The sequence below is a fragment of the Mandrillus leucophaeus genome, unplaced genomic scaffold (genome assembly GCF_000951045.1).
Source record: "Mandrillus leucophaeus isolate KB7577 unplaced genomic scaffold, Mleu.le_1.0 Scaffold614, whole genome shotgun sequence".
NCBI lineage: Eukaryota > Metazoa > Chordata > Mammalia > Primates > Cercopithecidae > Mandrillus > Mandrillus leucophaeus.
In genome coordinates this window covers 1,019,225-1,038,782 of record NW_012106631.1, presented here as the reverse complement: position 1 = coordinate 1,038,782, position 19,558 = coordinate 1,019,225, and the positions used below count along the sequence as shown (strand labels likewise).

General features: G+C 37.5%; 1 protein-coding gene across 5 annotated transcripts in view; it reads left to right on the top strand.

Moving 5' to 3' along the window:
• Window positions 1-19,558, top strand: part of PDE1A (phosphodiesterase 1A, calmodulin-dependent) — a 421,413-nt gene that overhangs the window by 363,048 nt on the left and 38,807 nt on the right. For all 5 annotated transcript variants that reach the window (XM_012000052.1, XM_012000056.1, XM_012000053.1 and 2 more), the window contains 3 exons: window positions 1,904-1,985; window positions 4,385-4,508; window positions 4,897-5,084. In XM_012000052.1, coding sequence (XP_011855442.1) covers window positions 1,904-1,985; window positions 4,385-4,508; window positions 4,897-5,084 — 394 coding nt within the window. The remainder of the gene's footprint in view (window positions 1-1,903; window positions 1,986-4,384; window positions 4,509-4,896; window positions 5,085-19,558) is intronic.

Here is a 19,558-nt window from a genome sequence, read left to right as displayed (position 1 = left end):
TTTTGAGTTGGAGTCTTGCTCTGTCACCCAGGCTGGAGTGCAGTGGTGCGATCTTGGCTTACTGCAACCTCCACTTCCTGGGTTCAAGCGATTCTCCTGCCTCAGCCTCCTGAGTAGCTGGGACTACAAGCACAGGCCACCACACCCAGGTAATTTTTGTATTTTTAGTAGAGACAGTGTTTCACCATGTTGGCCAGGATGGTCTCAATCTCTTGACTTTGTGTTCCACCTGCCTTGGCTTCCCAAAGTGCTGAGATTACAGGTGTGAGCCACCACGCCTGACCTAAGTTATGTTTCTTATTAGCTAAACTTAATGACTACTAAGTGGCAGGCACTGTCTTTATGCTTCATATAAATAGTCTTAGATAACCTCAGGATAGATACTATTATATCTATTATATTTTATCCCTAAAACAAGTAAATCAAGATCACAAAATTAGGTAACAGATAAGGAGAATTCATTTCAACAAAGGTTGTGCTATGTCTGAAGTAACAGCAATAACCCCTAGAACAGCAGGGACTCAGCTGACTGTATCTTCTGACTCTAAGACTGGTGGCATTAATAATTCCCTTCCGTCTGTCCTTTAACCTGAGTATAAATAACAGTTTCACATGGAATTAGTGTTATTATTATCCAGAGGAATTAGGGGAGTTACTAGCAGAGGTCACAGAAATTCTTATTCCTTATATTTTCTCTGAGTTATGACATAGTGAAATGTTCCTGTTTGTAACTAATTTTCCTATTTCTTTGATGATCATATCTGGATTTTCCCCAACAATTCTGATTCCAGACTTTCTGCCTATAACTCTCATAATCAAAGGCATGGTTTAGGGGAACTGCTCTAGAAGATATTCTCAAAAAATTGTAAAGCTACATGTTGACATGACATTGTAAAGATTAGGATAGAAAGATGTTAATGGAAACAGAGTGAAAGGAAACCGTGGGTCCTTAGGTATTTTATCCTAAGTTATGGACTTACGATGCAAGGCTGGTGTTGCTCATGAAGGTATACAGCCAATAAATTAGGAGAAAATAGAACCTAAAACATTCTTTCAAATGGCCAGGCAATTGCAATGAACAAGAACAAGGAAGGATCCTCTCCTCTTTCTTTCATAAGCACATCTCCTTTAATGCAAAAGGAAAGAACCAAAGTTTAATAAACCTTGTGATATTAAAGGTTTGACCAGAACAGCAACCTTTGTTTTAGAAGATGAAAATTTAATTACTTCTCTTGAAGTAAAACCCAAATATAAATGGAATTCTTTAACATATGTGCTCAATTAATCTATTTTAGATGAGATCAAATAATAAAAAAATTGATATTTCAATTTTCTCTGAGGAGAAAATATTAAAATAAGTTTATGCACACTGAATGTAAGAATGTTGAAGAAATTCCTCATTATATGTTGTGGAAGATTTAATGAAACTTGGTTAATGAATAGAAAGGTGTTTCAAATCATATACTTTTAATTTTGAAAAACAGTTCTGTCACAAAATTTTGATACTTAAGGTCTGCTGATATACTTGGCATAAATAAATTAACTTGGATGGTTAATTAAATGTCAGGTAACACAATAAGATGGCTAGCTATTTTATGGTGACTTTGGAAAATTCCAAAAGCAAACGTTTGTCTCTTAAAAGTCAAGGGATTGTAATGCCAAAGCAATGTCTCCAGGTCCTGAAAACATTCATCATTTTTCTCCTTGCAAAATGTCCCCAAAAGGAGACCATCCAAGAAAAATTATATAAACTTGGACTATAGCTTTTGTTTTTATAAATAAGACAAAAGTATTCCTAATTAACAAATGAAAGATATGAATTTTCTAGGCTTTATATCTTAGGTTGCTCATTATTTTAGCTTCTCCAACGCAAGTCTATATTAATGTGCTTTTCTTTCTCCAGGGAGATAAAGAAGCTGAATTAGGGCTTCCCTTTTCCCCACTTTGTGATCGGAAGTCAACCATGGTGGCCCAGTCACAAATAGGTAATACTGATGATTTGTGGTGGCGGAAAGTGAGTGTGTGCTTGTCAGTTTTGAAATGTGTAAACCATGTTGCTTAAAGGGGTAACTTCCATGAAAACCTCACTCCATATTCATGACACATTTGATTTTTAAATGGATCTCTATGGTGCTGAATAAGAATTATTGAAGCATTTTCACAAAATGAATTCAATAAAGTAACAGTAAATGTAATTGTTATCATGGTTCTAACCCTTTTACAAAATATAACATTGTCTTGTGTGGGAGACTATTTTATGTTATTTTATTGCTGATTACTGTTTTCTGTAATTTAATTCTTTAGATAGAGGTCAACTCAATGAAAATATTAGTGCACTTGTTCTATCACTAAGTTTCCATGGTATGCTTAATATAGTAGTGCGCATTTCATTTGGAAAAATTTTCTCTCATGATGTGAATAGATTAACCAACAACAGGAAATTTGCAAAATGATAATGCCCCCAACCACATTCATTCTTATCATCTGTATTTGGGTTGGGGACTTCAAGTCCAGTTCATTATTAAAACATATTATTGCTGTGTTGCATGACTCAAATACTTGTAATAATTATTCGCTGAACCAGCATTTTTGTTACTGAACAATATGATCAATAAACACAAGGATGACTTCTTACCTGTGTAGTTATGCTGCGGCACCACCCATCACAAAGCTTTGGGGCAGTCAGCTGTGGGAAAGCTGCGTGCTCCGACCTCTTCCCCTTCCCATCCATGTTTCAACAGCTGTTTTTCTAGAGACCATAACACAGGTGCCTATTCTTGCTTAGTAAGTGTAAATGTGGCAGGCTAAGGACCTGATGTGGCAAGCTACGAATGGAAGTTTCTGAGGCTTGTTGCTGTAATATAAATTGCAGCCATGTTAGTAAAGGTGATGCCCCAGTTGACAGTCTACACATCTCAGGCATTTAAGAACATAGACAGAACTGGCCGGACGCGGTGGCTCACACCTGTATTCCCAGAACTTTGGGAGGCCGAGGCGGGCAGATCACGAGTCAGGAAATCGAGACCATCCTGACTAACATGGTGAAACCCCGTCTCTACTAAAAAATACAAAAGATTAGCCACGCGTGGTGGTGGGCACCTGTAATCCCAGCTACTCGGGAGGCTGAGGCAAGAGAATCACTTGAACCCAGGAGGCAGAAGTTGCAGTGAGCCGAGATCGCGCCACTGCACTCCAGCCTGGGCGACAGAGTGAAACTCCTTCTCACACACACACACACAAGAACATAGAACTTAAAATAGTACCCTGGGTGATCAGTTAACACTGATTTAACATGAAGGCATCCATTAAAACTATTGAAGTTTTATTAAATTAAAAATGTGTCTTATTATACATTATAAGTAATGCAGTTACTTGAAATGTGAATTACTTTTATCCAAGCATTGGATGGACAATCTTTAAATGTGCATACTTTACAGAACATTATCACTTAAAAAGCCCCCCTCCAGCTATTCTTCTTTATTCAGGTGGTAGTCCATTGCTCTCAGATGTGTTTCCAACAACAAATTCTTGACTTGAGGCACCCACAGCTGTCCTGGGATCTGGGATATTGCCATGTACACAGACCTTAGAATAGGTTGTTGTCTCCTCCTCTGCCTAAACACGGGATGGAAAATGCTTCCAGAGGACAATGCCCTTTTCTGTGTGTGTCATTTTCTATCTTGATGAGTACTTTAAATGTAAAAGTCTTCATTCAATACTGACATCTCAAAGTGGTGGGATTAATGCTGTCTCCCAGAGATGTTACTTTTCTCTTCACTGATTTGACAGAACACACCCACATGCTGTGAACTAACACTTTACATCCAGAGAACAATAAACAGCCATTTGAAATATTAACACACTGGCAGAAAGCTCTGACTGATATAGTTAGAAACAAAAAGCAATTGTCGTCCTGTTACCTGAGAAAAACCTTCAATTACTTAATTTCTTTGGAGTTTAGATATGATTTCTTGTTAGTAAATAGTGAAATCCAAAATGTACATGATGTGCTTTCAAAAAGGATAATGATCCCTGTTGTTGAGAGAAAACTATAGTCATTATCATTGGATCTAAATTTATTGTTAGCAATAGTGTATTATTTAAGGCTGAATAGTAAATAGAAAAGTCAATATATTTGAGTTAACAAGCTTAAATTGCGTCACTTCCATGGCTTCAAGTACTATTTTATAGAGCAGTTGAACCATCTCTAAAGATTATTATTAGATTAAAACAATACAAAGGGTAAGCAGAACCAGTATTTTAGTTGATACTCGCTATCCCAGGATTGTGAGAGGCTCTTCATTATTTCTGATTTCAGAATTCAGGAAATTGTAACACTTGAATTTCTCTCTCTCTCTCTCTCTCTTCATTTTGGCTTTTGTAGGTTTCATCGATTTCATAGTAGAGCCAACATTTTCTCTTCTGACAGACTCAACAGAGAAAATTGTTATTCCTCTTATAGAGGAAGCCTCAAAAGCCGAAACTACTTCTTCCTACGTGGCAAGCGGGTATGATATTTTCTTTTTTGCATCATTTTTCATCTTTGTGATGTTTAGTAACCTTTTCCTTAATGATTATCTATATTTCTCACATCTAGGCAGAGAATTCTCACAAGAATTATTAGGGAGTATTGCCACCTAGTGGCTTTATATTATATTGCATCTGCCTTTGAGAACTGAAGTTTAATACACAAAATATGAAATACTAAGGTGTGTACTAAGGAGAATCCAGTGTGGGGTGGGAGAGAAAGGAGGTGAGCAGCTGCCACGTGCTCAGAATTTGTACTGACCATCTACTACCCTGCTTTTCTAGTCGGTTTTGTAAAGTTTTTCAGGTTTTCCTCGTTCACCCCATATCCTGATGGTGTTCTTTGGTTTGTTTGGTTGTTACTGTTAGCTCAACCACAATTGTGGGGTTACACATTGCTGATGCACTAAGACGACCAAATGCAAAAGGTTCCATGAGCGATGGGTCCTATTCCTCAGACTACTCCCTTGCAGCAGTGGACCTGAAGAGCTTCAAGAACAACCTGGTGGACATCATTCAGCAGAACAAAGAGAGGTGGAAAGAGTTAGCTGCACAAGGTAGTGTTGTTTATGAGGCTTTACTGCCATCTCTCTCTGTCTTCACTTCTCCTCTAAGAGTTTGAATTATTTCTTCTAGATTTCTTCTTCTATAGAATGTGTAAGCCCTTGACGGCATTTGGAATTTGGCTACTCTTTGATTATTCATGAGAAAGTTGGCTCATTTATTAGATAAAAAGAGGTTCTGGTTTGTTTGTGCCACATGGGCTGCAGATATGTGCATCAGTGGGTGGTGGCAAACTAGATACTGAAAGATGAGATAATGAAATGGTGACAAAACTTTGTGGTACAATATAGACTCCTGTGCTTTCGTAGAGGTGCTTTCCAGCCTGGATTTTACTTGGCAAGTAGCTTTTGTGTTGCATTAAAGGTGTTATCACTTCATGTCAGAGACTTGGGTGTGTTTTTTTCTGTTTCACTAAGTTGCTTTTTTGACTCAGAATTTTGACAAGAATTGGGGAAATCATTAGTAATCAACCACCACAGAAATCGAATGGGAAGGTAGCTATAGTTATTTCTGACATATTAGCTGCTTCAAATTAATTAGTCCATTTAGTAGGTTTGTGAGTCGGTATCCAAACAGTTATTATCTTTCGTGCAGGAATTAGCTTTTATATCCAGATCTGGCCTCTGCCTCTTCTCACACTCATTCCCACAGCTCTGCCTCCCTCATACACTACACTCCCTGCACAATGACCTCTTGGAAGTTTAAAATACTCCAGGGTCTTTGTAGTTATTTTTTCAGCCAGAAATTTTTTTCCTTGTGCTTTTTGCAGCTTTAATATACTCAGGAATAAACTTATTTTTCTTAAAATGCATAATATGACATCAAAATAGAGTGTTAAATCATATTTATAGTCAGAGGAACACAATATTGAAAAGTTTTCAATTATCCCAAAAGTCAACCATAAATATAACATGTTTCCAGTGAAAATTCCAATATATTTTTCATGGAATTTAACAAATTGATCCTAAAATCTATATAGTATTGCAAATAGCTAAGAATAGTCAAGACAATCCCGAAGGATAATAAAAGAGGAAAAGAGGAGCACTTGCCATATATCAGAATTTACTCTTATACTGAAGTAATAAAGTCAGTGTGACTGTGATGCAGAGATAATAAGATGGGCCTCAGGAATAGATCAGAGAGCCAGAAATAACACATTAATTCCTGCAGAACTTGACAGATGACAGACACACACATTCATATATTCAATCTTTTATATGTTCTCACATATTTGCCATTATGATGTTCTTCATTTCTTCCTGTGTGTCTGAGCTACTATTTGGTGTCATTTCTCTTCACACTGGAGTATTTCCTTAAGTATTTTCTTATAACACAGTTATGCTGACAATTAGATTTTCTTAATCTGGGAATGTCTGTATCTTACTTTTATTTATGAATAATTTTACTTGATTTAGAATTGTTGAATGATTTTTTTTTCTGTTAGCACTTTCAATGTGTCATTCTATTGCCTCTGGCTTCTGTAGTTTCTGATACAGTGTTGACCAAAAATAAATTGTATTGTTGCTGTACTGAGTCTTATTTTTTTCTTTCTGTTTTCTAGACTTTGACTTTCAGCAATTTGATGATGATATATCTAGGGTTTTTTTTCAATATTCTACTTAGTGTTCATTGAGCTTAAATGCATACATTAATAATTTGCATCAAATTTGGGAAGCTTTCTGCCATTTTGTTCAATGTTTTTCTTCTGCCTCTTTTTCTCTGTTCTCTCGTTCTGAAGATCCTGTTATGCGTAACTTAGGATTCTGGAAATTGTCCCGGATGCTCTGGATCTCTCTCAATTTCTTTAATTGTCCTTCCTTCTTTCCTTCCTTCCTTCCTTCCTTCTTCATTCATTTTTGATTGGCTGTTTTCTAATGATTTATCTTCAAGTTTACTGTTTCTTTCTCTGCCACCTCAATCCTACTGTTGATTTCACTGAATTAACTTTTTATCTCAGCTACTTTTTTTAAATTTTATTATTTCCATTTGCTTATTTTTTATAATGTCTATTTCTCTGTTGATATTTTATATTTTCATTCATTGTTAGCATATTTTCCTTTAATTCTTCAAAATTATTTTCTTTAATTTTAAAAACATATTTTAAAAACTTGTCTTGAATTTTTTTAGATCAATTTTAAAACTGACTATATAAATGGCCTCTCTATGGCTCTCTAATTTTTAGGATTTTTCTATGAAATCCTGCTGGTCTACCATTTACCCCAACTTGCACCCCAACCTTAGCCTGGCAAAGCTTGGGACTTTTCCCATCTAGTCTAAGCAGATTCACCATTTTATGTTCAAGTAACCAGAATTACTTGCTTCTTTCCCACTCCAAGTTGATTCTACCACATCCAGCAGGAAGGTTGGCTTTTGCTTCCATTCCCAGGTCAGAGTTGGAGAGGAAGATGGAGGAGTGGGAGTAACTTCAGGCAAGGAGGTCACAGGCTCCTGCTATTTTTACCTGAATGTTCAATAATTTTTCAAGAATAAATGTTTCTCAAATTATTATGTCCCTTTGATTGATTTCCAGAGTCATTGAACAGTTGTTTTTATTAATGCTGTCTAGTTTTACACTCTTTTTTTAAGAAGAGAAAATACTCGACTTCTTTACATCACTATAGCAGGAAGTCTTCCTCTTCACCATAGGTTTTAAGAGAATTAAATGAATTTATTAATATAATTTGCTTAGAAGTGTCTAGAGTACTAAGTGCTATATGAGTTTGCTGTTATCACTATAACTATTATTTATTATGTTTCTACCATGTGTTATAGAAATAAGGGTTATAGGGCTACTATATAGTAACTAGGGGTATCCCTAATGCTGAATTCTAAATCCAGCAAAACTATTAGGAATAAAGAAAATTAAAGACATTACCAGATTAAGAAAATCAAATTACTATGGAAATTGGGGATACTTTCTCTATAATAAGCCAGTAAGGAAAAGCTTCACTGAGGAAGAAATAATTGAAATAAATACACAACGGAGGTTAGAAAGAGAACCATGGAGAGGTCTGGGAGGGTGGGGGGTAACAAATTTTTAAACAAAGGGATTGGCTAGCACATTATGTAGGAGACCGAGCTTGCCTGACATGCCAGAAACAATAAGAAGGGCAGTGAAGCGGAAGACATTGAACAAGTAGGAATAATGTAGGCAATGTGATGGGTGGGCAATGTGGTGCCTGACCTTTGGTTTTGGCCCAAGAAAGACAGGAAACCAAATGTAGAGTTTTGAGAAAACAAAGTTGACTGATATGAACTGAGGTTTCAAAAGGATTACTCTGCTACAGAATGGAAAATATTCTTTTGTTTGGGCAGTAAAAATAGAAACAAGGAGATCAGAAAGAAGGCTGTTGTTCATAACCCAGGAGAAGTATGGGAGCTTAGACCAGGTAGTAATGGTTGAGAGGGTGTATAATTTCTAGATACATAAAGACTGTGGCTTAAACCAGTATGCATGAGTAGAAGGAGGGTAAGCAAAAAGAGATTGGATTCTGGATATCCAGGTATTTTGAAAGCTGAACTGATAGGATTTGTTATCAGATTAGATGTAGGAAACAAAGTGAAGAGAAGAATCAAGAATGATGCCAGGTTTTTTGGTTTTCTTACATATTACTTGTATATAGGTAAAATTATATAATCATTTCATGGAACAATTTGGCACTCTGTAGGAAATTTAAAGATGCATGTGCCATACTTCTCGACAATTTTACCTCTGTATTTTTACCCCAGAGAGACTTTTACGCATATGCATCAAAGATATGTCTAAAATATTCATAGCAGCATTGTTCACGAGTGCAAAATAAAGTGGAAAAAACAGTAAAATTGATTTATATACTATAGTATGTACATATTATGGAACAGCATAAAACTGTTAAAATTTAACTAATCACCAACAGGAATGAAAGACACAGTGTTGTGCAAAATAAGCAAACTGCTGGACTTTAGTAGGTGGTTTTCCTCTGACAGTGCGAAGGAGTCTAGGAGGTTTGGACTAAGCAAAATTCACCACAACGCAGCAAAGCGGCTGTGCCCAGCCTGCTTCTCTAGGTTCCTCCTCACTGGGCAGGGCATCTCTGCAGGAAATCCAGCAGCTCCAGTCAGGGGCTTACAGACAGGACTCTCAACTCCCTGGGACAGAGCACCTAAGGGGAGAGGAGGCTGCAGTTGCAGGTTCCACAGATTTAATCTTTCCTGTCTGCTGGCTCTGAAGAGAGCAGCTGACCCTAACAAGGGCGACTGTCTCAGCACAGTGCACCAGCTCTGTTAAGGGACAGACTGCTTCCTCAAGCAGGTTCCAGACCTTGTGCCTCTTGACTGGGAGAGACCTCCCAACAGGGGTCAACAGACACCTCATCCAGGAGAGCTGAAGCTTCCAAAGGAAGGAGCAGACAGCAATCTTTCATGTTCTGCAACCTCCATTGGTGACAGGGTCTGAAGTGGACTCCCATCAAACTGCAGCAGACCTGCAGAAGAGGGATCTAACTGTTAGAAGAAAAACTAACAAACAGAAAGCAACAATAACAAAAGCATCAACAAAAATGACCTCCCACAAAACCCCATCCAAAGGTTATCAGCCTCAAAGATAAAGGTAGATAAATTCAGTCATGAAGATGACCTGGAAGATGAGAAAGATGAGGAAGAAACAGTGCAAAAACGCTGAAAATTCCAAAGGCCAGAATGCCTCTTCTCCTCCAAATGATTGTGACACCGCTCCAGCAAGGACACAGAACTGGACAGAGAATGAGATGGGTTAATTGACAGAAGTAAGCTTCAGAAGATGGGTAATAACAAACTCTGCTGAGCTAAAGGAGCATGTTCTAACCCAATGCAAAGAAGCTAAGAACCTTGATAAAAGGTTACAGGAGCTGCTAACTAGAATAACCAGTTTAGAGAGGAACATGAATGACCTGATGGAGATGAAAAACACAGCACAAGAACATCGTGAAGCATATACAATTATCAATAGCTGAATAAATCAAGCAGAAGAAAAGATATCAGAGTTTGAAGATCATCTTGCTGAAATAAGGCATGCAGACAAGATTAGAGAAAAACTAATGAAAAGCAATGAACAAAACATCTGAGAAATGTGGGACTGGGTGAAGAGACTGAAGCTGTGATTAATTGGAGTACCTGAAAGAGACTGGGAGAATGGAATCAAGTTGGAAAACACACTTCAGGATATTATCCAGGAGAACTTCCCCAACCTAGCAAGACAGGCCAACATTCAAATTCAGGAAATACAGAGAACACCACTAAGATACTCCATGAGAAGATCAACGCCAGGGCACATAATTATCAGATTCTCCAAGGTTGAAACATAGGAAAAAATGTTAAGGGCAGCCAGAGAAAAACGTCAGGTCACCTATAAAAGGAAGCTCATCAGACTAACAGCAGATCTCTCAGCAGAAATCCTACAAGTCAGAAGAAAGTGGGAGCAATATACAATATTCAATATTCAGCAGTCTTAAAGATAAGAATTTTTCAACCCAGAATTTCATATCCAGTCAAATGAAGATTCACAGGAGAAGGAAAAATAAAATCCTTTGCAGACAAGCAAATACTAACGGATTTCACCACCACCAGGCCTCCCTTGCAAGAGCTCCTGAAGGAAGCACTAAATATAGAAAGGAAAAACCAGTATCAGGCACCGCAAAAACACACCAAAATATAAAGACCAACGACAGTAGGAAGAAACTACATCAACTAGTGTGCAAAATAAACAGCTAGTATCATGGCGACAGAATCAAATTCACATATAACAATATCAACCTTAAATGTAAATGGGCCAAATGCCCCAATTAAAAGACACAGACTGTCAAATTGGATAAAGAATCAAGACCCAATGGTGTGCTGTATTCAGGAGATCCATCTCATGTGCAAAGACACACATAACCTCAAAATAAAGGAATGGAGGAAAATTCACCAAGCAAAAGAAAGCAGGGGTTGCAATCCTAGTCTCTGATAAAACAGACTTGAGGGCCAGCGCAGTGGCTCACATCTGTAATCCCAGCACTTTGGGAGGCTGAGGCAGGTGGGTCACGAGGTCAGGAGATGGAGACCATCCTGGTCAACATGGTGAAACCCCAACTCTACTAAAAATACAAAAATTAGCTGGGCATGGTGGCGTGTGCCTGTAATCCCAGCTACTCAGGAGGTTGAGGCAGGAGAATCACTTGAACCTGGGAGGCGGAGCTTGCAATGAGCCAAGATTGAGGCTGCACTCCAGCCTGGTGACAGAGCAAGACTCCAACTCAAGAAAGAAAATAAAAAAATGGAAAACAGACTTGAAACCAAGAAAGATCATAAAAGACAAAGAAGGCCATTACATAATGGTAAAGGGATCAATTTAACAAGAAGAGCTAAGTATCCTAAATATATGTGAACCCAATACAGGAGCACCCGGATCACAAAACAAGTTCTTAGAGACCTATAAAGACACTTAGATTCCCACACAATAATAGTGGGAGACTTTAACAGCCCACTGTCAATATTAGACAGTTCAACGAGACAAAATTAACAAGGATATTCAGGACTTGAACTCAGCTCTGGATCAAGTGGACATAATAGACATCTACCAAACTTTCCACCACAAATCAACAGAATATACATTCTTCTCAGTATTCTAAAATTGACCACACAATTGGAAGTAAAACACTTCTCAGCAAATGCAAAAGAACTTAAATAATAACAAACAGTCTCTCGGACCACAGTGGTATCAAATTAGAACTCAGGATTAAGAAACTCACACAAAACCACACAACTACATGGAAATTGAACAACCTGCTCCTGAATGACTCCTGGGTAAATAATGAAATTAAGGCAGAAATCAAGAAGTTCTTTGAAACCAATGAGAATGAAGAAACAATGTACCAGAATCTCTGGGACACAGCTAAAACCGTATTAAGAGGGAAATTTATAGCACTAAATGCCCACATCAGAAAGCTACAAAGATCTCAAATCAACACCCTAACATCGCAATTAAAAGAACTAGGAAAGCAAGAGCAATCAATTCAAAAGCTAGCAGAAGTCAATAAATAACTAAGATCAGAGTAGAACTGAAGAAGATAGAACATGAAAAACCCATCAAAAACACAATGAATCCAGGAGCTGCTTTTTCAAAAAAATTAAGAAAATAGGTAGACTGCTGGCTAGACTAATAAAGAAGAAAAGAGAGAAAAACAACATAGACACGATAAAAGATGATAAAGGGATATAACCACTGATCCCACAGAAATACAAACTACCATCAGAGAATACTCTAAACACCTCTCTGCAAACAAACTAGAAGAAATTGATAAATTTCCGGACACACATACTCTCCCAAGACTTAACCAGGAAGACTCGAAATCCTTGAACAGACCAAAAACAAGTTTTGAAATTGAGGCAGTAATTAATAGCCTACCAACCAGAAAAAACCCAGGACCAGATGGATTCACAGCCAAATTCTACCAAGGGTACAAAGAGGAGCAGGTACCATTCCTTCTGAAACTATTCCAAACAATTGAAAAGCAGGGAATCCTCCCTAACTCATCTTATGAGGCCAGCATCATCCTATTACTAAAACCTGGGCAGAGACACAACAAAAAAGAGAAAATTTCAGACGAATATTCCTGATGAACATCAATGCAAAAATCCTCAATAAAATACTGGCAAACTGAATCCAGCAGCACTTCAAAGAGCTTATCCACCATGATCAAGTCAGCTTTATCCCTGGGATGCAATAAACATAATCCATCACATAAACAGAACCAATGACAAAAACCACATGATTATCTCAAGAGATGCAGAAAGGCGTTTTATAAAATTCAACATCCCTTCATGTTAAAAAACTCTCAATAAATTAGGTATTGGTAGAACATATTTCAAAATAATAAGAGCTATTTATGACAAACCCACAGCCAATATCATATTGAAGGGGCAAAAGCTGGAACCATTCCCTTTGAAAACTGGCACAAGACAAGGATGCCCTCTCTCACCACTGCTATTCAACGTAGTCCTGGAAGTTCTGGCCAGGGCAATCAGGCAAGAGAAAGAAATAAAGTCTATTCAAATAGGAAGAGAGGAAGTCAAATTGTCTCTGCAGACTGCATGATTCTACATTTAGAAAACTCCATCACCTCAGCCCCAAAACTCTTTAAGCTGATAAGCAACTTCAATAAAGTCTCGATATACAAAATAAATGTGTAAAAATTGCAAGCATTTGTATACCCCAACAATAGACGAGGAGAGAGCTAAATCATGAATGAATGAACTCCCATTCACAACTGCTACAAAGAGAATAAAATGCCTAAAAACACAGCTAATGAGGGATGTGAAGGACCTGTTCAAGGAGAACTACAAACCGTTCTTCAAGGAAAAAAGAGGACACAAATAAATGGAAAATCATACCATACTCATGGATAAGAAGAACCAATATCATGAAAATGGCCATACTGCCCAAAGGAATTTATAGATTCAATGCTATTTCCATCAAACTACCATTGACATTCTTCGCAGAATTACAAAAACTACTTTAAGTTTCATACAGAACCAAAAAGGAGTCCATATAGCTAAGACAATCCTGAGCAAAAATAACAAAGCTGGAGGCATCACACTACCTGACTTCAAACTATACTACAAGGCTACGGTAACCAAAACAGCATGGTACTGGTACCAAAACAAATATATAGACCAATGGAACAGAACAGAGACCTCAGAAATAACACCACACATCTACAACCATCTGATCTTCAACAATCCTTACAAAAACAAGCAATGGGAAAAGGATTTCCTATTTAATAAATGGTGCTGGGAAAACTGGCTAGCCATATACAGAAAACTGAAACTGAACTCTTTCCTTACACCTTATACAAAAATTAACTCAAGATGGATTAAGGACTTAAATGTAAAAATCCTGAAAGAAAACCTAGGCAATACCATTCAAGACATAGGCATGGGCAAAGACTTCATGACAAAAACACCAAAAGCAATTGCAACAAAAGCCAAAATTGACAAATGGGATCTAACTAAACTAAGGAGCTTCTGCATTGCGAAAGAAACTATCATCAGCGTGAATAGGCAACCTACAGAATGGGAGAAAATATTTGCAATCTACCCATCTAGCAAAGACATGGAATCAACCGAAATGCCCATCAATTATAGATTGGTTAAAGAAAACGTGGTACATATACACCATAGAATACTATGAAGCCATAAAAAAGAATGAGATCATGTCTTTTGCAGGGACATGGATGAAGCTGGGAGTCATCATCCTCATCAAACTAACACAGGAACAGAAAATCAAACAACACATGTTCTCACTCATAGTGGGGATTGAACAGTGAGAACACATGGACACAGGGAGAGGAATAACACACACCAGGGCTTGTCAGGAGTGGGGGGCAGGAAGAGGGAGAACATTAGGACAAATACCTGATGCATGCAGGGCTTAAAACCTAGATGATGGGTTGATAGGTGCAGCAAATCACCATGGCACATGTATACCTACCGAACCTGCACATTCTGCATATATATCCCAGAACTTAAAGTAAAATTTTAAAAAGTAAGCAAACTGCTGAAATATAGCAAGATTCCATTTGTAGAAAGTTTAAAAACTAAAGAATAGGTTTTAGAATATGTATATGATAAAACTAAAGGACTTTTTTGAAATATTCAGAATGGTTCTAGGGAGTAGGATGAGTTTTTTTATTTAGAAATAAGTAGAATTTTACTTCCTAGATTGGGCACTAGACACATAAAAGTTCATTTTATCATTATGATTATGTCTAACACATGTGCTTTATATATGCATATATAATTCATTTATATACATGAAATATTGCATAAAAATTTTAAAATGATAAGCTATTAAAGTACGTCTACTGAAATAGTCATCAATTTTAAAGTCAGTGAGTATCAGATATTACCATTTTAATTTTCCAGTACCTACCACTTCTAGTCTTATATGCTGAAAATGAAAGTTTCTTTATTACAATTGCATTGAGATGAAAATAAGCAGGTCATATGATGTTTAGAGCTTTGGAATATTAATTAAGCATCCGGGCTTTGAAGAGAATTCCAGATGTTTGATCATCATCATATTAACTCTTAAGCTATATTTCACAGATATCACAGAAACATCTCCCTAGTCCTAGAGCAGTGAGAGATTGTAGATCCTTAGGCTCCAAGGTATGAGGCTCCTGGGTCATCAATATACCAAAACTTTTTTAAAGAAGAATTTTATTCAGTAACTCTTCTATTAAGGAGCTTGGAAGATCTGTCTAAGAATGTTGTATGTAGACACATTTTTGACAAGGGGCTTTTCAAAAAGTAAAACAATGCTTTTCATCATCCCCCAACTGTTTCCTTTTTTGCTTAATTTTATCCACTTACGGTGAGGAAAATATTTGCATCAGTTCAGCATTTCTCAGCATCTTAAGTCTGCACCCTTTTCTGCACTGCTGAAGAGCTAACAGGAGATTTTAAGCGGGTGCATGGCTGTTCTTCTAGTGAGGCAGGTGGAGGGCAATAATGAGAACTGTCCCTCCCTTCTATTTCCACCCATAAAGTCCCAGGCAAATCATGTAAGCTTTCTTGGCCTCAACATATGTAATTATGGAGATAATAACATTGGCCATAATGAAAGTTCACTACTCAAGGAAGCGGACACTCTCATGAATCCTTGACCATATTCTTGAAGATCTAAGAAGTTTGCTCCAGATTCTTGAAGATCTAAGAAGCAGCTTTGAGAGGAAGATACCTATGGAATTGAGGGAAAAATCAGCACTTTTGCTTATACTGGACCAGTAGGATGATAAATACCGCCTAATAACAAAGGAAATCATATACAGAAAAACAATGTCTAAATTTTATAGGGTCACATAAATGTAGCTCATTTTCATTAGTGGCCTGTATATATATGTGTGTGTGTGTGTGTGTGTGTGTGTGTGTGTATGCATACACACAAAACATTCATATATGCAAGTTTATTATATATTTTACTGATAAAAAGAATGTATAACATATAATTTACAATAATAATAATAAAATATACAATACCCTTTATTGTAAATTTTATATAGCTGATTCTCAAAGAATGCTTTTTGTTGACTTTTGCCAAATTATTTTGTCCATAGTCATTTATGATTGCTACTGAAAAATGAGTATAGTTTAGAAATGAATGTTGGTTGATATTTCATTTATGCCAGAAGTATAGAACCAGGTGTGGTGGTGCCCACCTGCAATCCCAGTGACTACACAGGCCAAGGCAGGAGGATCACTTGAGCCCAGGAGTTCCAAGATGCAGTGAGCCATGATTGCACCACTGTATTCCAGCCTAGGCAATAGAGTGAGACCCCGTACCTGGAAAAAAAATGTTAAAGGCCAGGCACAGTTATCCATGCTTACAATCCTAGTGCTTTGGGAGGCTGAGGCCAGAAGTTCAAGGCCAGTCTGAGCACCACAGAGATACCCTGTCTCTAAAAATATGATGAAAGCATAGAAGACATAGGTCAGAACTTGACTTGTTCATCAAAAATGGAAACAACTTCTTGGTCATTTGATTTGATACTGGTTTTGAATACTAGAAAAACTTTCTCAAATCATATGTTATTTATAATGTAATAGCTAAAGATATGATACATGTTTAAATTTAATCACTATTTTAAACATTATCTCCATCATTTTAAACAATAATAAAACAATAAGTTAAGACTTGATCCATAACTTTTGATGATATCCATGGTGTAAACACTCCCATCATGACCAGCTTCAAGCTATCAATATGATGTGTCTGAGCGTGGAGCTGGGAAAAGATGTGCACATCATATATTTCCATCATACAGATATGGCAGACATATCAGGACATGTCTTAACCTCAAGACACAGATAACAGTACCATGCCTCAAAATAATTAGGCAATGGTGAGTGTTACTGATAAACATTTATTATCTTTCTTTTAAATATAATTTAATTCTAAACTTATGTAATTTAATTTTTAATAATGAATGTCTTTAACAACCAGCTTGCAAACATTCCTGAAAAGTAACAGTCCGATCTGATGAGCCTGTAGGGGCCAGCTGCACCACACTGCTGTCCACAAGGCCCTGTATGAGCCATGTCTGTCTCCAGCTCCTTATCTGGCTTATTCAATTTCCCGTTTATCCTCCCCTCGCTGGCTTTTGTATCTACCCCAGCCACGTTAACCTCCACACTGTTTCCTTCTTGTCTTTCTTTCAACACATCAGGTATTTCCTGCTGTAGGAGTTTTTTACAGCATTTCTCTGTCAGAAACATTTTACCCCCAAATACTATGAGGCTGCTTCCCTGTCCTCCTTCAAGTCTAGCTTACATTGTAACCTTGTCAGCAAGGCTGGCAAAAATTTCAAATTCCACCCACAGCCCTCCCTTGCCCTTCTGATTTCCTCCTCAAGTACTTTCCCATGGCATTTATTCCTGTCTAGCTTATAAATAGTTGATCTATTATGCTTCATTTTTATTATCTGTTTCACCCCCTTAAAAATAAGGTTCATTTAAAAAAGGACGTTTGTTTCTATCTCTGATGTATCCCAAGCTCTTTGAACAGAGACTGGCACGAAGTAGGAATTCAAATGATTATCTGCAGTAGGTGGGGAAGAAAGAGAGAGAAAGAGAGCAAGAGGGAGGGAGGGAGAGAGAGAGGAGGGGGTGGAGAAAGGAGGAGAAGGGAAGAAGGAAGGAGAGAGGTAGAAAATCTACCATCTAGACCCCAAAATACGAAATACATGATCTTGCCATGCCCTTGGAGTCCTCTCGATGCCTTCTCTAATCATTTATTTCCATCTCTTCCACCCATGAGCTGATTACTATTTTGAATTTTGTGATAATCATTCTTTTTTTAAGCTGTTATCCCTCTTTGTATAATTTTAAACAATGTATAGTTTAGTTTTGTCTGTTTTAAAACAATATAAATGGAACTGTGCCATATATATTCCTTTATGAATTGCTTTCTACTCAACAAGATGCTTTTTAAAATTTATCCGTGACAACACAAATGTTGTTCTGCTTCAGCAGGAATTTTTTGGATTTTGCAGAAAACATGAGACAGGAAAAAAATCCAAGTACTGCGCAAACATTTTTTAAATATTAGTATTTTGTTTAAGTCTGTACATATCATATCCTTAGGCCACAAATCAGGTGCATAAATAATATACCTTTCATTATTTCTCTATGACCAAACATAGTTTCTAGCTATGTCCCCATGCTACCTGTTTGAAGAAAATAAAAGCTTATCATTTAAGTGTTTTGACTGAATCAGAGTAAGCCTGGTCAATCCAGTGTTTCTGACCTCTCTTTCCTCCTTCTTTAGATGGTGTTGCAGTCCCTGGGGACTAGCGTCGTGGTATTAATGGATTTCGGATGAGCATCAGGTCCTTGCTTGACCTCTGGCCTCTCTCTCACCTTTCCAGACAGACAGCCCCCATTGGTTTTTGGCTTGTATTACCTTCTGACTCTGATCCCTTGCTTCCCCAATGCAGGTCCCCACATCTTTGATTTCCACAGCTTGCTTGCTCTCTTTTATTCTCCTTCTCATTGTACTTCTCAGGGCTGAAGGACAGGCTGCTCTTCACATCACAGAGTCACTGGGGTTGACTGAATACTGCAGGCACTCTCTCAGGCTCTCCTGCCCTGACATTCTACACAGCCGCCCCTCCTCTATTCCTTGCACGCTGAGAACACCCACCTTGTTCAGAATGCTGGATAAGAGAACATGACAAAGATCTTCTCTAACCCCTGGATCCCTGACTTTTTCTCAGAATTCTTTCTTGCTTTCCTCTCGGAAATAACTCAAAAAGCACAGGGATGGCCAAATTCAGAGAGCAGGTCCCGTCTCAGAGACTATAACTGTCTAAGTCTCTTGAATCTTCCAACTCTTTTCTCCCTTATACTTTACTTTTGGTTTCATAGGGGGTGAAAAAAATGTCACTGGAAGGGTAAGGAGTTAAACTTTTCCCTCCTCCAATTTGAATGGCACCTTCATACCCCTTTTTGCTTCTCTTGGGGAAAACCTAGATCCATGTCCAGGGAGTGAGAAACCTGGATCCCCTCTGCAAGTATGGGTGGGAAGGTAGAACTTGATTAAGTATTTTCCAAAAACCCTTTAGCCATGCATGGATGTGGCTTTTGAATTTGAGGACAAAGGATAGATGCCTTTGTTTCTGGGGTGGCTTGGTAACAACCCCTGTGTCTCCTTGTCTAAATAGGCATGAGCCTGTGGTAACAAACAAGTAGAAACAAAACCAGATCAGCTAATAATTCACAGTATCAGCTCATCAAGACACACAATAAGCTTTTGCAGTTGTTTCAGGAGAGAAGTGAAAAACAATGTGTGATTACTAAATTAAGTGTATTTAAAATACTATTATTCAAAGAACATTTATCAAGTATGTTTCATCACTTTACAGAAAAATGATTAGAAGCTTATTTTTTCTTTTAATTATAATTTCTTTCA